The sequence below is a fragment of the Vicia villosa genome, linkage group LG2 (genome assembly GCF_029867415.1).
Source record: "Vicia villosa cultivar HV-30 ecotype Madison, WI linkage group LG2, Vvil1.0, whole genome shotgun sequence".
Taxonomy (NCBI): Eukaryota; Viridiplantae; Streptophyta; class Magnoliopsida; order Fabales; family Fabaceae; genus Vicia; species Vicia villosa.
Window position 1 is genome coordinate 193,341,081 of NC_081181.1, and position 23,174 is coordinate 193,364,254.

General features: G+C 34.7%; 1 protein-coding gene across 1 annotated transcript in view; it reads right to left on the bottom strand.

Annotated features, from left to right (window-relative positions):
• Nucleotides 1-422: 422 nt before the first annotated feature.
• LOC131650986 (uncharacterized) overlaps nucleotides 423-23,174 on the bottom strand; it is a 30,352-nt gene continuing 7,600 nt past the window's right edge. The window contains exon 2 of the mRNA XM_058920681.1: nucleotides 423-572. Within this exon, the coding sequence (XP_058776664.1) occupies nucleotides 423-572 (150 nt within the window). The remainder of the gene's footprint in view (nucleotides 573-23,174) is intronic.

The window sequence follows — 23,174 nt, forward strand, 5'->3', positions numbered from 1 at the left end:
CCACTCTCCATGGGCTTGAAAAGCGCCATGTCTTCAAGAATCACAACTACACGGTGATGTCTTAAGTTATCAAGAATATTTATATGATTGAGAATAGTGATACCGAGAGAGATTCCTTCTTTTTCAGCCAGCTTTTGAACAATCTCAGGATTGATTAGCCCCTTACTTGAATCCCTGAGGTTGTAAGCAACAGTTGCACCTCTTTCATATTTTATTTTTGGGCCATAGTTATGAATAATGTTTACTTCTTCATCCCCAATAGAAACAGGTACCTTCAGTTGTAGTAGTGAAGTAACAAGCCAATTAATCAAAAGCTGAAGTCTAAGCGTAGTTTTATTGAGACTAAGCATATCAATGTGATTAATATTTTGACATGCAATCTCAGTGTACCTTCTGCCTTGATCTTGCCCATCACCATATTCTCAGTCACTACTGGTGTCTTCATTATCTAAGCTAGTTGCAGATATCTCCTCCATCTCCAAGCTCTCTCTCACATGCTCTTTACGATTGTCTTCCATGCCAAATGACACTCTTCTTCCTCTGCCATTACGTTTGTCATCTTCCAAACCAATCTACTAATACCACATCTTGAATGTTAAAAGAACATTTTTCCTTAAGAATATTAATGGCAAACACATAAAACTTTCTTTAACATGAAATCATAAGAGTTCAAAAATGTTGATCCCAAACATTCGGTCAAGGTAAAGAGTGATATGATCATCTTAAACAAAAACGATGTTCAATATTGACAAAAGCATAACGTAACTGCTCACCAGACATTAAATCAAACATCTACCATGCAAAATAAAACAAAGTGTCATAATTTTGAATACTCAACTTTTGATACACAAAGGCACACCCAAAAAGTTCCTAAGGCATTAGTATAACTGTGAATTTATGAATTGAAAAAGGAGAAGCAGAACACTGTTGTGCTTGTCTTTGTTTCCCATATATTCAGAGTTATACTAATGCCTTAGGAAGTTTTTTGGGTCTGCCTCCATGCAGCGAAAGTTAAGTTTTCAATGTTATGGCTCTTTGTTTTATTGTGTATGGTAGATGTTTCAGTAAATGTTTGGTGTGCAGTTACTTTATGCTTTTGTTAATACTGAACATCATTTTCGTTTACGATGATCATATCTTTCTTTACTTTGAATGAACGTTTGAGATCAACATTTTTAAACTTGTATGATTTCATGTCAGAGATAGTTTTATGTGTTTTCCATTAATATTCTTAAGGAGAATTGTTCTTTTAACATTCAGGATGTGGTATTAGCTGATTGGTTTGGAAGATGACGAACACAATGGCAGAGGAAGAAGAGTGTCATTTAGCATGGAAGACAATCGTAAAGAGCATGTGAGAAAGGGCTTAGAGATAGGGGCATATCTGCAGCTAGCTTAGATGATGAAGATGTCAGTAGTGACGAAGAATATGGTGATGGGAAAGATTGGGGAAAAAGGGAAACTGAGATTTTATGTCGAAATATTGATCACGTTGATATGCTTGGTCTCAATAAAATTATGCTTAGACTTTGGTTTTGGATTACCTGGCTCGTCACTTCACTACTGCAACCGAAGTTACCTGTTTCTAATAGAGATGAAAAAGTAAACCCTGTGCATATCTATGGCCCAAAAATAAAATATGAAAGAGGTACAGATGTTGATTTTAACCTTAGGGACAAAAGTATGGGGCTAATCAATCCTAAGATTGTTCAAAAGTTGGCTGAAAAATAAGGAATCTCTCTCGGTATCGGTATTCTCAGCCATATAAAGATTCTTGATAACTCGACATCGGCGTGTAGCTCTGAGTCTTGAAGACACGACACTTTGCAAGCCCATGGAGAGTGGCCGACGTGATGGAAAAGGCAGATATGTAAGGCTGGAAATTGTGATGGCTTCATTGGGATTTCTGACTAATTTTGAGGATGTATATAAATTATGGCTTTTGTGGCAATGTTTCTTAACCCAACGTTTATCGTAGAAGGGGGTCTTCCTACCGTTGTAGAAGATTTTGAGATATGAGATGTCAAAGTGAGTTGGCTTTGGATATTTGTTACAATATTGGGAAGTCATGATGTATAATCAGAATTAATATTGTATGGGTGGAGGTACTACTCATGCATTTAAAAAGGATTTCCAACTTTTGAAAAAATACTTCTTATTGATATTTGTATAAGAAGGATGGAAGCAGACAAAAGAGCAATTCAAGAAGAGGAAATCTCACATTCCATTATTTTACGCCGTCGATTTTTGAGAGTCAAGGGGAACACAAAAAAATATCTTAAATTATGAGCCACGACAGAGTCAGTGTTGCCTCTTCACAGGGGTTTGTGATGAAGGGTACTCTTTTGATTAACAAAAAGAGAAGTATATGAGAGGTTTTCTTGAACTATATTTCTAATGATCATTTCTGCAATAATTGGAGGGACTACTGATCTCTCTTTTAAATGCAACATTCAATATGTGACAGACCCTAAATTGTTTCTAAATTGCAACATATTCAGTTAAATCACAACCCGGTGGTTCAAAGATTACAAGTCTCCCACAAATCATAATTCGAGTGGACACAATTAGTTTTGGAAACATGCATTTATCAAACGACGCCAATAGGCTAGACAGTGCAAGTTTATGTTTTAATTCATTGTTTGATAAGGCGAACTTATGTCTCGGTCATTTTGTAACTCCATTAGGAACTATTCGAAATTCTTTGTAAAAAATAGGCGTCGCTCCTTTCCCCTACGTGGGCAGGAGGCATCCCCTCTCTTTCTAACTTGTGCATAGATAGGCAAGAAAAAGAATGCTACAACTGAGCTGAAGGGAAAAAAATCCAAGCTATAGTCAAGTGATGCAAGAACTATCTCCAGAATTGAGCAAGTCCAAAGGTCAAGTTATCAACTAATAAGCATCTTCTCCAACGTATGAGCTACTGACTTCCATGAAGGGTAACATGTGATCCTTAGCAAGCTCTTCGACCTTTGATTTCTGAATTTTATAGCTTAATTCATATTTGTAATATTATATCACTGGGGAACGAACCCAAGACCTCCATTGGAGACATTACGTCAATATCTATCCTGACGCTCTAAACGTATGTTGTGAACTCATAGAGAACTCTCCGGCCGCGTCAAACGCCTATCGAAATGCTCTGAATGCCTGCCGCGAACTCATAAAGAGCTCTCCGGCCATAAAATTTATTTCATTATAGTATCTCTAAAAACCCATATGTGCACTCTTTATTAAAGAATCTTAACTAAACCAGCATAAAAGAAATCCAAAGAAATACTTAGACACATTACACATAGAAAAATCATGTATACATTTATACAATCTTAAATTTTTTACATTTGAGAAAGATTTTTTCATGTGGTCATAAATATGTATATTATGTTTTCTAGAACTCTAAATAATCAACACAAATAACAAAAAAGGATAACATATAAACAAGAGAAGAAAAATTTACCTTGTACATTAAACAATGGCTTATGGCTGAAAGGAAAAATTTACCTAGCAGCAACTCCATTATTGTATCTTGAATTAGAAGAAGAAGTAGAAGATTTTGGCCAAAATATTAGGAGATTGGCGATTTCTTCTAATTCTTTTTAGTGGACCTCTAGCATCATCCATGAAATTATTTGAGCCTTATTAAACGAAAAAAAAAAAGTTCAATTTGAATAATATCTTCTTTGCATTTTTTATACAAAAGTCACTAATAATTCATTCATAAAAAGAGTATTTAAATAACTATTTTCTAAGGAAATGAGAGAACATGTATCCATCGACTTGGTGTGATAATTTATCACAAATAATATTTTTATATATCAATTTAAAAAAAATTCTCCGTAGATATTTGAAAGACTTTAAAGTCAACCAACAGAAACATACATGAGTTGAATCGTCGCAAAATCTTTTAAAAATGTAGTGCTCGTTGACTTCATTTCTCTTTTTTCCTTTTTTATTTCTTTAATCTTCAGCTGACACAAAATTATATGTTTTTAGAAAAAAAATTAAAGATTATAAAATCGAGTTTGATTCAACTTTTAAAATCTACCTAATAATTTATAATTCTTCAGTTAAAATTTCAAGATCTTTGGTCTAGTCATGGTGTATATATATTTCAAGATTTTGCAACATAATTCTAAGTCTTTAATATAAAAAAGACCAAATGCTTACACTATTTAAAAAAAAAAAAATTTCCAAATTTCCCCTCATAAATGTATTAATTATCAAATCTAAGATTAAATTGGTAAATTGCTTGATTTACACATATATAAAAATCATAATCTATTATACTAAGATCTCTTAGGTGTCTTAAGATTTAGTTGTTTGAATTTAAACAAATTTATATCATAGTATTTTCCATCAAATTTAATTTTTTTGAACAAACATACATGCGATCTTCAATTTATTTAGAATTATATGAACTTAGAATTATATGAACGCTAACTATACCATAATCGAATCTAATATAAGATGGAATTCTAATATATTGTCATTAGGAGTGTGAGAGAGACAAAATGAAAAAAAAAAACATGAAAAGTTTTAAAAAAATTATATGATACTCACAGTGGTAGCAGCAATACGATAATAAATTTTTAATGACTAGAAAAGAATAGAAGAATGAGTGGTGAAAATAAGATATTTAGATGAGATTATCTCAGATCTAGTAATAGATCATCTAAAATATACTTGTGGTGGTCGAAAATCTGATAAAAATACTATGAGCGTGGCGTAAAGAAAGCGTATAAGGTAGGTTTATTGTTGGACATTCCTATACGTCTTTTAGATTTGTTTGTTTTATGGAAAAATGAAAGTCAGATTTTATTTCTTCTTTTAATTAATATAAAGTTTTGTCAAAAGGGGTTGAGAAAAAGGGTGTTCAAATTAAAAAAGATCCAAATAAAAATTCCAAATGGATCTCAAAAATCTAAAATTGCAACAAAAAAACAGAAATTATTATTATTATTTTGACCAAAATCAGATTTTTTTTTACCTAAATCAAATTTTTTTTAACCAAAATCAGATATTATTTAAGTGCTTGTATGTTATTTAGTGAAACTCGCCCTTATTAAATCAAATTTTGAACTTATTTTGTAAAATCAATCCAAAACAAATCGAGTTACATGTATACATATTTTAGTATGTATTTATTTTTTATAGCATGATATATTTAACTAATTTATTTTTATTAATACTTATTTTTTTATTATTGTTGATTAGCTTAATTTAATCAATATATTTTTAATATTTTATTTATTTTAACCATAATTGATTCTCATTTCATAGTATTACTTTCAATATTGTATATTACATCAAATATATTATTTTATAGTGTTTTTATAATATTAATAAAAATATAATTTGTAATTTCAATATCTAAAGATTGATTAAAATATAAGTTTTATTTTATAATATTATTTTTTAATATATTATATGCTATAACTTACATAAAATATATTATTTTATAATATTAATAAATTTGAATATTCAAAAAATTATACAAATTAAAAATTGGATTGGATTAGATTTCATTCTCTTCGATCAAAACTACACCGCGATCATTTTGTCTCAAAATCGAATTAAACTGCACTGAAAACCTCTCTAATTTAAAAAATCATGTGATAAAGAAAATATTTATCATTATTTATGTAATTATATTAAAATATATTTTAAAATAATTGGAAGTATAGATCTAAATATTGAATTAAAAGTTCAGTGTGCTATAGCATTAAAAAAAGCTGATATTCTTCAACATTTATATACAATTATTATAATTTATGTTGAAAAGGAAAAAGTTATAATTACTTTTTTATTTATGTTAAATATTTTTAAAATAAATAAAAATATAGATCAAACCATCCTATAAAAATACAATATATCATATAATTAATAATTTGACATTTTTTAATATTTATATGACAAATATTATAATGAATATGTGTCCGTGTTAATTATATTTTTAATAAAGAGTTAATGTTATATTATAATAATAATAATAATAATAATAATAATAATAATAATAATAATAATAATAATAGTAAAAAAGTAAGACAAAATATTTAAATGATTATAAAACATTGTAAGATACACCGTGTTTTCTCAATTCCTTTTAGTTGTTCAGTCATTTCCTATTTATTTTTTGTTTTCAACAGTCAAAACAACATAAACTATTCTTTCTTTTTATTATATGTGAATTTAAGATAAATATTTGTGTCAAACTATAAAATATTTTACAATATTAATGAACCATTAATATTATTATTCATTATATCATTAAGTATTTTTTTTTGTTTTTTGTTTTCAATTATTTTAATTTCTTTTTTCACATATCATTGATAAAAAATAATTTTGTCTAATATTTATAATTTTTTTATAGATCAATTATCACATTTCTTAATACCCGTGAAATAGTCTAAACAAATTATATTTAAAAATGAAAGGAATATATTTTGTCAATAATGTGTGTGCGTGTGTGTGATCTAGCGGTGAAATTAACGCTTGGGTCCTGAGAGTGTGCTCCTCTCAAGGGCTCAGGTTTAAAACTCGCTAGGTACAAATTGCTTATTAAAAAAAAATATTTTGTCAATAATTATCTTAACTTTTAACAATAAATTAGGAAAAAAATTCAAATAGAGTGTGTTTGGATAGAATATTTTAATGAGAGAATGAAATATTTTCAGACAATCTAAATGATTTGGACAAAATTCATTATTTAGATAGAAAAATATGAAGAATTATTAAAATGACGAAAATCTATGAAATATTTTGTCCAAGTTAAATTTAATGATTTTGAAATAACACATAAAATAAAAGAATTTGAATTTTTTTCGTACTCCATAAAATATGAATGTCAAATTAAATATTATTATTATTTTAAAATTTGTTAGTTGGTCTCCATATTTTCTAAAATCTATAAATTGTCCTTTCAAAATTTAGAAAAATTGAATATTGATCCTTAATAATTTTACAAATTGGTTCCTTATTTTTTTCAAAATTGCAACACGGTCCCTATTTTTCAACTTTTAAATTTGACATAAATATTTAAAATTAAAAAAATTGAACCTAAAAATTCAATAGTGAGTAATTTTAACACTCCGCCTAACAAAAAAAAATATAAATGAAAGAATTTCAATTGAATTATTTATGTAAAAAAAAAAATGATGTTGCCCTCTTATCACCATGCAAACCTGAATTCAAACCGCCTACGTAATCCCACCTTTTAGAGCTACCTTTACTCCCATTTACCTGAACTCAAGGAGAAGGAACTGAGAAGGTAGGAAAAATGTGGTAAGATGGATATCGCGTTCAACAACAACCCCGCACGTTTGATTTTTATGGGTGAAACATCTTTCAAGAAATATGGAGACCAATGTTCTTATACAAATATAGTCAAGAACAACTCAAGAAATGGGCCAAAAGCAGCGGAGAATAAACCGGTTTTTTTGCTCACTTAGAATTTAACATTGATGAATCGGAGTTGGATAGATTCAGTAAGGTCTATATTGGGGTGGTTGAAAATGCACATCTTTATATAGCATCCAAAAGTTTTTTAACACAGAAGGTTACTTTTCCATTCGACAAACCTCTTTAGGATCCAATTTATGTTTGCTAGAGGAGAGGGAAGAAGAACTCAAAGCGCTAATGGAGGAAGATTGTGATTGGCTCTATCAATGATTTGAGTAAGTCAGAAAGTGGAAACCGTCTGATGTGGATAGAGAACATGTTACTTGGGTTTGGTGTTACGACATTCCTTGACATGCTTGGTCTCCAGGTTTCTTTGAGTTCATCATGGCTCTTTTCTGTTTGTACATGTGTTCAGACAACAACACTAAAAATCAAATAAACATGGACGTCACTTTTTTTTTGTAATAACCTAATACATTTTGATTTTGAATGAAACATTCAATGTTTAGATTAATGAAGATGTGTTTTGAATCAAAGTAATTGAAGACTCTCAATGTCTCTTCACGAAGGTTTAGCCTCTTCATCAGAATTATTGTCTGAAGAATTGTTCGATGAATGGATAGGTGATGATATGTCTCTTGCTAATGAGGAAGGTGATGAAAACGGATTTCTTAAGTGCATCGTTCAAAAGTAAGTTTTAGGTGGTACTCCCTCCGTTCCTTTTTAATTGGCACATTTTGACTTTTTACACATACCAAGAAAATTAATAATGGTTGTTACTTTTTAAGTTATAATTTTTATTTTGTCTATAATACCCCTAACTTTTAATCATTTCAATATAATTTTCTCTCTCTCATAATAATTAGTTAGGGGCAATTTTGAAAAACTATAATGATTACTATGTTGAAATTTGAAAGTGACAATTAAATTGAAACAATTTTTTTTCACAAAAGTGACACTTATAAAGCAACAGATGGAGTAGTTCCCAAGAAATAGGGAACTAGTTGCCTTTGAAGAGGCACATGCAAAAAAAGGGAGCAGAGGCGGGCCAATGGGCTTGGAGATTGTGGAGCATTGAGGAGAGAAGGGAGAGTCTAGTCAAAAGGGAACATGTGTTACTGTAGCGGTGAATTTGGTGAGACTAGAGTCATGGGAAGATTTAGCTCATTTTAATCAGAGTTGCCACCGCACTTTATTATTTTCAAAAAGGAATGGGTGAAAGAGCGAATAAAACCCACAAAATTTTTTAAAATCAAAACTAATAAACTTATCAAAGATCTGGCTACGAAGGGTTTGTTATACAAGGGGAAGGTTTTAAGCACCCCTCATATCCATGGTACTCCATGGGAACCTCTTTGTTTTCATGTTATTTTCTTTTGTTTATAAATAACCTTTTTTTGTGAAAATCCTATGTGAAAAAAAATTGTTTCAAATAGAGGGTGGGATGGGAAGAGAAGGTTTTTAAAGTGAGCTCGATAAGACATCGCATCTTAGGCCTACATACCCCTTAGGTGCAACAGGGAAGTCAGAGCTTCTGTAGTTCCTCTTTTTAAAAAAGGGAAAAGAAAAGGGGGCCAAAGTGGCCAAAATCTTTTTGGGTGTGAGCTTTAAAATACTCACAAATTTTTAAAAGAGGGTTAAGCTTTAAAATACTTAACAAGTTAAAAAGAAGATTAAGTTTTAAAAGATCTAATAAGTTGAAAAGGTTAAGCTTTAAAATACTTAACAAGTTTAAAAGGAGATTAGGCTTTAAAATACCTAATAAGTTTGAAAGGTCAAGCTTTAAAATACTTAACAAATTTAAAAAAAATAAAAGGATCAAGCTTTAAAATACAAAGTCAATGGGGTTAAGAGAAGTTTCACCGGGAATAATTCATCTCTTAACACCAAGGTTTTAAAAACAAGATCAATGGATCAAGAATAGTTTCATCGGGAATAATTCTATTCTTAATACCAAGGTTTTAAAACAAAAAGGGTTTGGTTAAGCTTTAACAATACTAAACCATAAATAAGTGAAAAGCTTTAAAATACTTTATGTCATACCCCAAAATTTGCCCATACTATTTCTCCTATTCAAATTTAAAATCAAGGTACAAAGCTCCAAGACACACTCTCCTAAACAAAGATCAGAGAATTAGGGTTTTGTTGTTCTGAAGGAAAATCAATGAACCAGTGGCTCCAAGGCATCCCATATGATCTATGATGTCTCACATTACCTCCATGACAAGTTTCAGGTCTCAACTCAAAAGATTGATCACTCAATTGTTCAGAAAGTTAACAGTCGACTAGGTTGACCTAAAAGTCAACTGTGGTCAAAGTACAGTCAAAACTCCTGATTTTTTGTCAACATCCTCATATTGAAGTATCATTCACCATTTTATCAATAATTGATCATGGTTCATCAAGGAAAGATCAGAAATCAACAATTCCAAAAAGTTTCTAAATTAGGGTTTTCATTGGAGAAAGTCAACTGAACTTTGACCAGCCATAACTCCTACATGGAACATCAGAAATTTTCCATCCAAAGCTCATTTTGAAGGAAATTGAATTCTCTACAATTTTGTCTCTCACATGCCAAGTCTAAAAATTCTTCATTTGAGAGATATGGATCAAAAGATTATAGGTCCTTTTTGAAAGTCAACCGAAAGCAGTTTTTTGTCAAAGCCCATATCACCAAGATATAATCTTCAAATGGAAAAAAGCTTCCAAAGTGGCTTGTAGAGGAAATCTTGAGATTTCCAAAAAGTCCTAAAACTCCTCCATATCTTAAAAATTGAAGGAGATATGCTTTGTCAAAGTCGGCTAATTTTAAAGGAAAAAATGTGAAGTAAAAGGCTTCAAAATGGATTTTTTTGTAAAGAGGCCCAACTTTTTATGGCCCAACCTTGTTCCTCAAGTAACCCAAGAGATCCAATCTGAATGCCACGAATTATTTGTGATTTTTTGATTTTATGTGAATTTTTTATTCATTAAAAGTCAATTTAAATCAAATAATTAAAAGGAAATACAAAAGATTTGTTTTAGCTTCATGTTCCAATCAATTCCAATCATCTGAATATCACATTTATGATTCAATTTCGTGCTAAACAAGATTGGTAAAATTAGATGGAGATTGGGCATATTTAGAAAGATTTACAAATCAATTTTCTTCAAATTTCAATTTTTGGATTCAAGGAAGATTCAATCAAAATCTGTTAACCTAAATCCCTCACATATATATATATATGGATACTACTCAGACCTAAAAGGATTTTTTTTTCAAGGATTGCAGGCTCTAGAAGACCATAAGTCCATAACCGAGTTCATGCAAATTGAAGAAAAATTGATAATCATTCTTGATTTTGCAGGTTGAGTCAGGGCGTTTTAAGGATCCAAACATATTCCTAAGGTATCACTGACCGTTCTCCAATCGGTTTCAAGCTTGGAAGCATCAAGAACACTCCCTTACACCTCACGGTTTGCCTACTCTTATTTTCCTTCGATTACGATATTATATGCATCATACATGAATTTGGATGGCATGTTAGTGTTTATCTCGATGCTTTTGATGTTTCTGGAAAATTAATTGCATTAATTTGCTCGTGTGAAAGATTCACCATTGATGAATTTTAGGGTTTCAGAATAGGGATTTTTGTTACAGGTGAAATTGGACAAAATTGAGGCCATGGATGGATTCGCCAAATCAAACCGAGGCTAACCATGGTTTCACTTTGAGTTTACATGGCATATATTGTATTCTTGATGTTGCAGGGCCTATGGCCACGGAGAAAAACCGTGGCTGAATGTGTCTGGTTTTGTTTAAATCCCACGAAGAAGAAGAACAGTACTGGGCGCGAAGATTTCTTTTAAAGTTTTCTTAAAACTTGTTTTTCTTTATATTACTTTCGTTGCGTGTATACATTAGCGAACAGACTTTGGTTGAGTGGCAGAGGGAAGTAATGTAAGGTCTCCATGTGTGAGTGAGGGGGTTCGATCCCCCGCTGCAATGTATATTTTTATGAATTATTTGATTTGTAATCCTGTATGCATCATCTATGAGGTCTCACGATGCAGCCTCAGATCCATACCTTGGGCGCATCATCCACGCTGATCTGACGCTCAGAACTTGCAGATCTACCATGGTCCCTCAGAGGCGCATCACACCTGATCACTAGCTAAGCATTCTTTAATTCTTTTATTTTTATTTATTGTTTGTTTAATTTTATTTCTTCAAAATCCTTTTTAATTTTTCTTCTAAATTTATTGTCTTTTCATAAGAATATTTACTTTTTAAATGATTAATTTGATTGTTAATAATATTCCTTTTTTTTATTTAAAAATAATTAAATGGTTAAAAATATTTTAATACTTATTAGAATTAGAAAATTTAATTTAATTTATTTAATTAATTAGGTTGAAAACCAATAATTAGTTAATTTATGTTTTATTTGTTCTATTAGTCGTAATTAATTCGTACAATAATCAGGGTTTACGAAGAACGTCCCTACATTGAAAAAATATTTCTATGTGCATTTTTCAGGGTTAACAACAGGGGAGTGCGCCACGCCTCTTACGAAGCTAAGTCCCGACTCTATCCTTTTTTTTTTTTTTATCATTTAAATATTTATTTGCATTATAAAATTGTTATTAGGGTTAAAACCTCAAAAGTCAATGGACTCTTTTGCACTCACGTATCTTGCCTATTTTTGCCCATTTTCAGGGTTAACCTCGAGGCTACCTCCGACTACGAGATCAAATCAAAAAGCTAAGTCTTATTTTATGTTTAAGTATTTATTTTGCCCTCTTTTATCAAATTAGGTTTAGCCCTAATTGTCATTGAATTGATAATACACTCACCCCTTCGTGTTTATTTTTCCTTTTCCAATTTTTCAGGGTTAGCCAACCACCAAAGCTCAATAGTCGGTAACCCTAAAACCCTGATTACCTTTTTATAATTATTACTTGTTTAGACCAATTGCATTATTGATCCGCTGGTTTCTCTTTTCCTTTCCCCATATTAATGGATGTGGTTAGTAATCCTAGGGAGTGATAACTGTTAATTAAATTAGAATCACCTAATTACAAGATAATATAATCGAATCTGATCACGTGATTGTTACACCCACGCACCCTTTTTTAGTAACCTCTCTTGTTGCCTGTTGCCTGTTGCCTTGTTGCCTTGTGTTTTTTGCAGAATAGCCATGTCCCTCGAATACGAGGATACCTCAGCCATGTTGCCTCGACTAATGCAAAGATCATAAGTCTCTAATGATGCTGCCTTCGATACACTAAATATGATCTCGTCCCTCGGAAGTTGCCTACGAAGGGCTGAGGTATCCTCTGGTTGCCTAACGAAGAAGGCTATTCTGATCCTTCCCTTTAGACTACCTGCCCTTCCATGGCATGGGACAGTTTTAAGGCAAACGATAACTCGATGACCCGTAAACATCCAAACGAAAGACTTCCTGCCCTCTTATGGCATGGATAGACTCTTTCACCCTGAAAGGCTAAAAGAATTTTTTCTACAAATATTAAGGTAATTGCTCCTAATTGCCTTGCTCTGGCTTAAATCTTTTTCTTACACTTTTTCATTAACCTTCAATAAGGCTACGCTCATTTATGAGCTAAAGTCCGTATTCTCTTCTTCTACATTTCTTTTCAAACGAGCAAAGCAATTAAGAGCCCGTGGATAACCTGGATGCAAAGGGTGCCTTACACCTTCCCTTTGCATAAATTACCCTCCGAACCCTGTTTTCTTTAAAAAGGTTTTTTTTCTGTTCTTTTAGCCTTTCCGATGTTTGGATAAAATAAAAGTCGGTGGCGGCTCTTGCTTACCGCGACATTTCGATTAAAGTCAGTTCAGCGTATTACACTTTGCACAAACATAAAAGAGATTGGAAAAGAAATTAAGTACCTTGACAATTTAGTCAATATCATTCCCATCCTTTTGATAAAACATCAAGCTTAAACAATTAACAACAAATACCTCATGTATGTACAAGAACAAACAAGTGAGTGTTAACAAGCAAGAGATGGATGTATCTAAGCCCTTGGATTTAAATCATATAAGAATGATGAATGATTAATGTGATGATTAAACATTGGGTTAGATAAACAAAATAATAACAAGTACAAATCACATGGATATAAAATCAACAAATATATGTATAAGACAAAGATTTAACATTTAAGTACAAAGCATGGATTAGAAAATCAACAAGTATGTACAAAGATAAACATGGATAGACAAAGATCAACATGTTGTAAATTTTTTGTTAAGGTTTTAAACCTAGGGTTTTCAAGTTAGGGTTCTCAAATTAGGGTTTTAAATTAGGGTTTTTAAACCTAAACCTAATTGATTTTAATTGTTAAATACCAATTTCTTTAAGAGAGATGGTCTAAGGGTACATGAGAAAGTCAATGACATTCTATCCTAACCCTAAACAAGTATTGACAAAAGTATGCTAAGTTACCTTAGAGAAATATTCAAAAAAGAAACCTATTTTTGTTGATTTTTCAATAATAAAAGAATTGTTTTTGATTAATTTTTTAAATGATGATAAGATAAATATTTTTGGGATTTTTAATCATGGTATTAAAATACACTAATTAAATAAGACACACAAAAAAGAAGGGATTAAAAAGGCTAATTTTTCTATTTTTGGTGATTTTTTGAAGTTAAGTAAAAAAGAAATAAAACAAGTGATAGAAAAGTACGTTTGGCCCTTGGGGAATTGAACTCAGGAACTTCACTTTACCAGCTCAAAACAAGACCACTGGGCCAAGCGCCAGTTGGTGATCATAAGGCCCATTCAATTGTCAAAATATCAAAACAAGCCAGAAAACCTTGAAAAATAAAAGAAATAAAAAGGTATGGGGCGAGGGGGATTCGAACCCCAGACCTAAGGGTCATGAGCGCTTTAAGAGGAGAGAGTGTAACCAATTGTGCTGAAATGATGTAGTCATTTAGCAAACAACTTCAACACAATATAATTTAAAAAAGCGCGCTAAATGGAATTTAAAACTTTCTAGCAACTTCATCTTCCTCATTGAGCTCGTGTATGAACACCCATGGCACAAATTCAAACTTTATCAATACTCAACCAATTTTGACAAATCAAAACCCTAACATGATCAGAATTGACTCATGATTCTAACAGTGGGCTTAGTAATAATTAAAACACATTAAAACTCAAGAATTTCTGGAAATTCGTATGAACCCTAGAAATTTCAAATTAAAATTAAATGCTTATTCTGAACAATCAATTCTCAAAACCTTAGGGCTATCATTCAACATGTTATAACAAACATTTTGGTATCAAGAAACACATAAATTGAGCTCCTTTTGAGGGAGCTCGAAATCAAGTTACATACTGTCGCACGCTCGCGAAAAATGAACAGAGTCGCCACCAATATATTTATCCCATAAGGGAAAGGAATATCAGAAAACCTAACAAGGGAAGGAACAGGGTCTTGCGACCAGAGAATCTAGGTACGGGAGTCAGTTACGCGAGGGGAAGGTATTAGCACCCCTCGCGCCCATCGTACTCGATGGTATCCACCTATGTTTATTTCTATCTAAAGGGTGTATACTATGTCTATGTCTATATGCGAAATGAATGCAGAATGTAGGGAAAATAAAGAATTGTACTCGCACGGGCCCTACCCCGCTGCCTACGTATCCTTTTCAGGAATCAGAGTTACCGTAGCTCGGCTAAAGATTTTCTGTTTGTTTTTGTGTTTTTTAGTTGGGCGGCGTTAACGCTCGCGCTCTTGCATAAGGGGTCACCTAGGATGCAATGGAGCGGAGATAACTTGCCCTTAGAAAGAAGAAAAAGAGAGATTGGTTTGTGTCTTTTAGGGTAATTCCATGATGACGAGAACCCACTACAAGGTCTCGCATCACTTCCTTACCTTTGCTTTAAATCTGACCATTTATTAGTGTTTTTTGAAGTGTTTTTGATTGGTGTTTTTTATGGGAATTTGTTTGTGACTCAGATCATACCAAAAAGAGTTTTGTTTTGCATATTTAGAGAACGCACATCGAGGCCTACGCCACAATCGTTTCTCTAAATAACGGTGAAGGAATACATCGAGGCTTCACACCTCAATCATTTCTTCTCCGCTAAGTAGGAAATACAACAAGGAGTTCTTTTGTGAATATTTAGAGAATGCACATCGGGGCCTACGCCACAATCGTTTCTCTAAATAACGGTTAAGAAATACATCGAGGCTTCACACCTCAATCATTTCTTCTCCGCTAAGTAGGAAAGAACATACATCGGGGCCTACGCCCCAATCATTTCTTTCCTACTATGAAGTGTTGTAACGGTATGATCTTCATCGATATTTATTAGGTATTTTAAAAGTCGAAAGGGAAAAGAATGAAGGAAGGGAACTATTCTAATTCTAGTCTAAGTTGTCTATACAAGGGATTTAAAATGAAAAACTATACAATTTATTAACAACAAAAAACTATACATGAAATAGGTAAAGGAAATCAATATATGACAAATAAAGTTTGAGAACTATAACAAGTAAATGGTATTCACGATCACACGTACATCAATCGGTACTAAAATTAATTCCTAAATCTACTAACAAGATTATTTACAAGGAAGTATTAAAACAAAAGAAAATTCAAACCATATTGCAAAGAAAAAGGTTTGTTAAAAAATACTAAAACAACTAAACAAAAATATAACAAAAATCGTGACAATTATTTACACACCCTAAAATATCTAAAACAAATTTTTATAGGTTTTTTATTTGAGTTAAAAAAGAATTATGAGCTAAAAGTTAAAAGAAGACAAAGATTAAAATAAAACTAAAGCCTAAACCGCAGGGGGGGTATCAGCAGCTTCCTAATGAACTAAAATTGTGTTAACAACAATCTGGGCCTAATTCAAGGGGGTGGGGATAGTAAGAGTGTTCAGGCCCTGTCCATTACATGGTGGTGCATTAGCAACGAAGGAGTGTGATTCAGAAGAAAGGAAAAGCCCAAGTAATCTACGGCCCAATTGCATTATCATTCATTTCCTTCTTTATTCAGCAAATATTTCACTATTATTATACAGCATGCATTATTTCTTATCATATGGTTTTTATTATATGTAACGTGACAAGAGGGTTCACACATTCATCAATCGGTCAAGTGGATTTTAAGTGAAATAAGACAAAATGGAATATTGGACCAATCCATGCATGCCACGTCAAGCTCCAATGATTAAGTAAAAGACAAAATAGGATAATAGTGGGGAATGATCCAACTACAACACGCCACGCGTCCCCATCGGACTGCAGCACGCACAGGCGACTGAGGGCTTCTCCGGTCACCTTCTCCGGCCTGACCGGCGGCGGAGACATACGATATTTCCAGAAATCAGAAGTAATACCACCGTCCTACTCGGTTTTCAAAGCTGAGTCCAGATCCACAATTAGATTTCACTGATTCCTCTCCTATCTCCTTAACGGAGCAAAAACTTAAAAGCCCTAGCTTCTAAAACCTTCATGAAAATTAAGGATTCTTGCATTATCATCTTTCCTATGCTATGTAAGGCTCAAGTACGCCGTTCAAACGAGTATACGAACGCCATGACACATAGACTGAAATCAAACGTAAGCATCAAAGCTCCATACACAGATTTGCACTACACATGTTAGCGTATGCTTCATCTATCAATCTACACATGCTGAGGGGTTTAGTAATTTACCTGAAGCGAATCTTTGAATTAGTGTGACCGGGAAAGAGAAGGAGAGAGATCCTCGAGCTACCTTGTGAATTCCTTGAATCTTGATGCTGCGCTTGCTGCAGTTCTCTCACGCAGATCTTTGACTAGGGAATGAACTCGAGTTAGTTTGCAACATGATGAACCTCGAAAGTAGCAGAATGATGATGACAGGTTTCGAAGGGGAATGTGTTGTGAAGGTTATGTGGAGGAGACGGTGAGGGAGGTATTGATGGTGGTGACTGGAGGTAGAGATGGTGATTGAAGGTGGTTGGAGAACATGAAGTTGGTTATGGTTGTTGTAGTTTGTTACAGGTTTGTAACAAACTTTTTGAGAGAGAGAGAGAGAGTAGAGAGAGAGGAGAGAGTTCCAAGAATGAAGTGTGAGAGCGTGAAAAAATGGATGTGTGTTGCTGAGTTTTGTGAAGGGTTTAGCTTATATAAGTGAGTGAGGTTGCATGGAATTAAGGTGAGGAGTGGTGTAGTGTAGTATGTGGTGTTGCATTGTATCTTATCTCTCAAGACTTAGTGAGCAAGGAGTGTGTTCACTTGTGGTAATTTTCCTTTGGCTTTCACATTAGCAGTAATTTGCATGGCCACATGAAGTTGTGTGCATTGGATATTTGGATATTCAGCCATGCTTTATGCCAAACATAATTTAAAGGGCCCGCTTCGCATACCTGTAGTTCTCACCATGGGCCACCATTTGACTCAATTTTGTGACCGATGTGAAGAGGACATGGAATACAACAACATTGATGTTAGAGAGACCTTGAAATAATGGCTGGAGGTGTAAGAAAGATTATATGAAACCTGATGGGAACAAACGCCTTGGACGCGCGTGTACAGTTCAACCTTAGCCGGTCACATTACAAATTACCAATAGCTCACTTCAACACTTCATATCTCGACGATTAAGTAATCAAATGGTATAATTCTTTGGCCTTAGGGTAGAAGGCATGGTGGAGACTGTTTTGATACCAAAGTTGAGTCAATAGAATGCTTATGCGTCTCTGAAATTGGCTTTGAAAATGGCACGCCATATGTTTGATTGAATGCCTCACGTATGCCTTAGCTAAGGAGTCACGCAGCTGCAGTTTCGTGAGCATGACTTTGGGGCTTTGTATTTTGCTCACCATCCATCAAAAATTCATGGCTTTTAGCTCATTAGATAGAGATCATGGGACACAAGAGCTTAATGTTTGCGTTGGATTGGAAATACACCTGTAGCTCTTAAAAACTGGACTTGAATATGACCCGCCACGTGTTTGTTGAAATGCTTCACGCATGACCAAAAATCTGCCCAGCTTTGTGACTTGATTCAAATAAAAACCTCAACTTCCCACCTTGATAACTCTTCAACCAAGCTTCACATGGAAAAGTGTCCAACTACAAAGTTGTTCTCCTCCATGAGAGGAACAACTTTGATGTTGGAAATTTCTCCAAATAATGTCATTTGCCACGTGTAAACTGATGGTGAAGTGGACTGTTTATCGAACTTTTTAAGGACCAAAAAATTTCTAAGTATGGAACTTTCCACTTTTGATTTTTTTTCTATTTTTGGCAACTTTTGTCAAACTCCCGATTTTATCCATTCTTTGACTTTTCTTGACTGATTTTCCACCTAAAGTCAATATTTGACTGATTCTTCTGATTTTGACCCAAAAGTCAGCTGTTCTGATTTTTCCCGATTTCAATGAAATTCCCGATTAAATCTCCTCCAATCAATTCCAGTCACACAACCACCTCCACAAGGTCAGCATGAGAAGTTTTCCACACATAGAAGCCATTCCTGATTAAATGTTAACCAGAAAGTCAACTGGTTGACTTTGGTCAAATGATCCCTGATTTAAAGAACCAGATGATTTGCAAGCTTGTACCCTCTAATCAATGCCCTGATTTGAAGCAGAGAGACACCCCATTTCAAGAAGTCTTCAATGAACATAGAGCCACATGACTACACCTCAAATCCACACATTTGGTAGGAAACCCTCTGCCAGGAAAGCTTTTCCTTGCTCGTCCTTTGAATAGTACCAATGATATGAATGCATGGATATGGATTATGACCTAAGTGATGTATGTACATAAATGCAAAGCCTAAACCAGTTAGAAGTTAAAGGGTAGGACAAATTTGGGGTATGACAGCTGCCCCTATTTAATCGTCTTGAACCTGAAAGTGAGATTGGCGACAGCCCTTCGAACATTCAAGGTTTAAGGAGATTAAATACCAAAGACCTGAAATTTGTCCTGAAGAGAAGATGGTGTAAGTGTTATTTTGTTTTGATATCTGCTGGGGAAAGAGAAGTTTATTGTTTTTTGGTGGATATATTTACAGTGGGCAATGGATTTGGATGGTGATAGCTTGTAACGTGGTAACGGTGCCGACACGGGGTTTTCGAAGAGAATGGTTGTATGAAACAATGATCGAAAGGAAAAAGATCTCGTACGATCTACGACTCAACATCGACTCGACAACAAAAGAGGACCTAAGCATGATCTTCAGGGCTGAAAGAATAAGATCTATTACGATCTATGACTCAACATCGAAAGAAAATCTCGTGCGATTTTCCACACTTTGGAAAGGAATAAGATCTCGTAGCGATCTTATGACTCAACATCGAAAGAAAATCTCGTGCGATTTTCCACACTTTGGAAAGGAATAAGATCTCGTAGCGATCTTATGACTCAACACCGATAGAAAATCTCGTGCGATTTTCCACACTTTGGAAAGGAATAAGATCTCGTAGCGATCTTATGACTCAACATCGAAAGAAAATCTCGTGCGATTCTCCACACTTTGGAAAGGAATAAGATCTCGTAGCGATCTTATGACTCAACATCGAAAGAAAATCTCGTGCGATTCTCCACACTTTGGAAAGGAATAAGATCTCGTAGCGATCTTATGACTCAACATCGAAAGAAAATCTCGTGCGATTCTCCACACTTTGGAAAGGAATAAGATCTCGTAGCGATCTTATGACTCAACATCGAAAGAAAATCTCGTGCGATTTTCCACACTTTGGAAAGGAATAAGATCTCGTAGCGATCTTATGACTCAATATCGAAAGAAAATCTCGTGCGATTCTCCACACTTTGAAAAGGAATAAGATCTCGTAGCGATCTTATGACTCAACATCGACTCGACATCGAGGGACGGAAAAAGGCATTGTGTCCGACACCTATCAGAGATCGAAGATACCTCGCATCGGCACCGCGGTTGGAAGTGTTTGTAGTATGATAGCAGATATCAGGCAAAGTTTGTACAGGTAACAACTTGAGAGGATGGGTCATTGTTCTGATTGAGGGATGATTTGTATTATCTGGCTTATGCTTTGTATGCATGTTTGACCTTTTCTATGGCGTAATGCTCCGCTTTTGACAGATATGTTACGCTTTTGAGGATGCAAATGCTATATGCAATGGATTCTATATGCAAAGAGTGCCAAATAAAAGCCTTCGGTGGAACCGGAGAGTAGGATCATTGGGGTCCGTTGCCTTGTGATCTTGAACCATCCTCGTGAATTGATATTGGAGCCCTACAGTGCCAAAGATTGTTGGCAATTGCGTTGAGGGTTGGAATATATCCCGGCTGGGGATAAAATGATTTTGCTCGACTTTCCTTACATCCTATGCTGCTTGGGGGATCACGAGTCTTGAGAGAGTATGGACCTTTTCAGGTGCCCCATGCTTACCAGTACTGATGAATTATACGCTTGAACTTTCACGCGGGATGATGACGACCTTTGTGGCATGTCGTAAGCCAAGATGACGGCTAGAACCTGCAACCTGCACGGAAAACAACGTTTGGACGCAAATGGTGCCCCTTAGAGCACTTTTATGTTTATGTAACATCATGTTTCGTTTTGATTTTGTGATTATTATTCCCCATGTTTTCAATGCAATGTTTAATAACGAATTAAATCACACCTCGCATGCGAAAAAAATGAAAAGCAGGAAAGAACACTTCTTATCAAAAGATCATTTTATTGATGGAATGCCTGTGAATAGGCTTCTGTACAAGGAAGCAACTCCTAAATGAGGTAGTTGCGAAAGGAAAATAAAATGCAAAAAGCAAAATGGCAAAGAGAAATGCTCGAATTTCCATTAAAACTGATATTGCTACAATTCCCATATCTTCGATCCTCTCAATGCTTTGCTTCAGAAGGGTAATGGTTGGATTGATCTGTCCGTTCTGCCAAGGGCGTATAGTGGTCTTTGTGAAGGGTATTCAGACTGCAGCCTCTCGCTTTTGATCCCTAACTTTTGCCTGGATCGCCCTTTCGGGTTTTCAATCCAGCGGGATACCCCTTTTTGCCTAAGTCGCCCTTTCGGGTTTTCAACTTAGCGGGTTATTCTTTTTTTTTGTTTTATCCCTAATTTTTTGCCCAAACCCTTTTGGTTTGCCGGGACGCCCTTATTTTTGCCTAGGTGCGTCGACCTAGCGGGTCTTTTATGCGTAGTATTTTTTGACTGAGTCTGAATTGACTGGAAGCGGAACGTCTTCCCCATCCATCTTTGTCAGAATTAAAGCACCACCTGAAAATGCTTTCTTCACAATGTATGGTCCCTCATAGTTGGGAGTCCATTTGCCCCTTGGATCAGTGTGAATTGGCAAGATCTTCCTTACGACTAGGTCGCCTGTGTGGAATTCTCGAGGCCGAATCTTCTTGTCATACGCTTTCTTGATCCTCTTTTGATACAACTGGCCATGGCAGATAGCAGATAAGCGTTTCTCCTCAATTAGATTGAGATGATCAAGCCTCGTTTGAACCCATTCTGTTTCATCGAGTTTGGCGTCCATTAAGACTCTCAATGAAGGAATTTCCACTTCAACAGGTAGTACGGCCTCCATGCCGTAGACAAGAGAGAAGGGAGTTGCCCCAGTTGAAGTGCGGACAGAAGTTCTGTAGCCATGCAAAGCAAACGGCAACATCTCATGCCAATCTTTATACGTTCTAACCATTTTCTGGACAATCTTCTTTATATTCTTGTTAGCAGCTTCGACCGCGCCGTTCATCTTTGGCCGGTAGGGTGATGAATTGTGATGTTCAATCTTGAACTCTTCACACAACTCTGCCATCATCTTGTTATTAAGATTGGACCCATTATCAGTGATGATCTTATTTGGAACCCCATATCGGCATATGATCTCTTTCTTGATGAAGCGAGTAACGACTTGCTTGGTTACGTTCTTGTAAGAAGCAGCTTCAACCCATTTGGTGAAGTAGTCGATAGCAACAAGAATAAATCTGTGTCCATTTGAAGCTTGTGGCTCTATCCGTCCAATCATGTCTATGCCCCACATAGCAAAGGGCCAAGGCGACGTCAGGACATTCAGAGGAGTCGGAGGAACATGAATTCTGTCAGCATACACTTGACATTTGTGACATTTCTTCACATACACATAACAATCACTTTCAATCGTCATCCAATAATATCCTGCTCGCAAGATCTTTTTGGCCATAGAATGTCCACTGGAATGAGTTCCAAAAGATCCTTCATGAATTTCCCGCATGATCAATTCTGCTTCGTGTCTATCCACGCATCTGAGCAAAACTGACTCATAGTTTCTTTTGTACAGGACGTCTCCTGACAAGAAGAATTTGGATGCTAACCTTCGAAGCGTTCGCTTATCACCAATCGTAGCATCTTCGGGATACTCTTGCTTCTCAACATACCTCTTGATGTCGTAATACCATGGCTTTTCGTCATACACATCTTCAGTAGTGAGACAACGAGCAGGGAACACATGGGCAGGCTCTTTGTAACGGAGGATCGTTATGTCTGGCACTTCTTTAGGGGAGCTAACTCTGAACATAGCTGCCAAAGTAGCCAAAGCATCTGCCAATTGATTTTCCTCTCGGGGGATGTGATTGAAAGTGATTTCCTCAAAAGCGGGCAACAACCCCAAAATATAGTCCTTGTAAGGAACTAAGTTGGGGTGTCGTGTTTCCCAATCACCTCTTACTTGATGTATGACCAATGCAGAATCCCCATAAACCTCAAGGATCTTGATCCTCATATCAATGGCTGCTTCGAGGCCCATTATGCAAGCTTCGTACTCTGCGA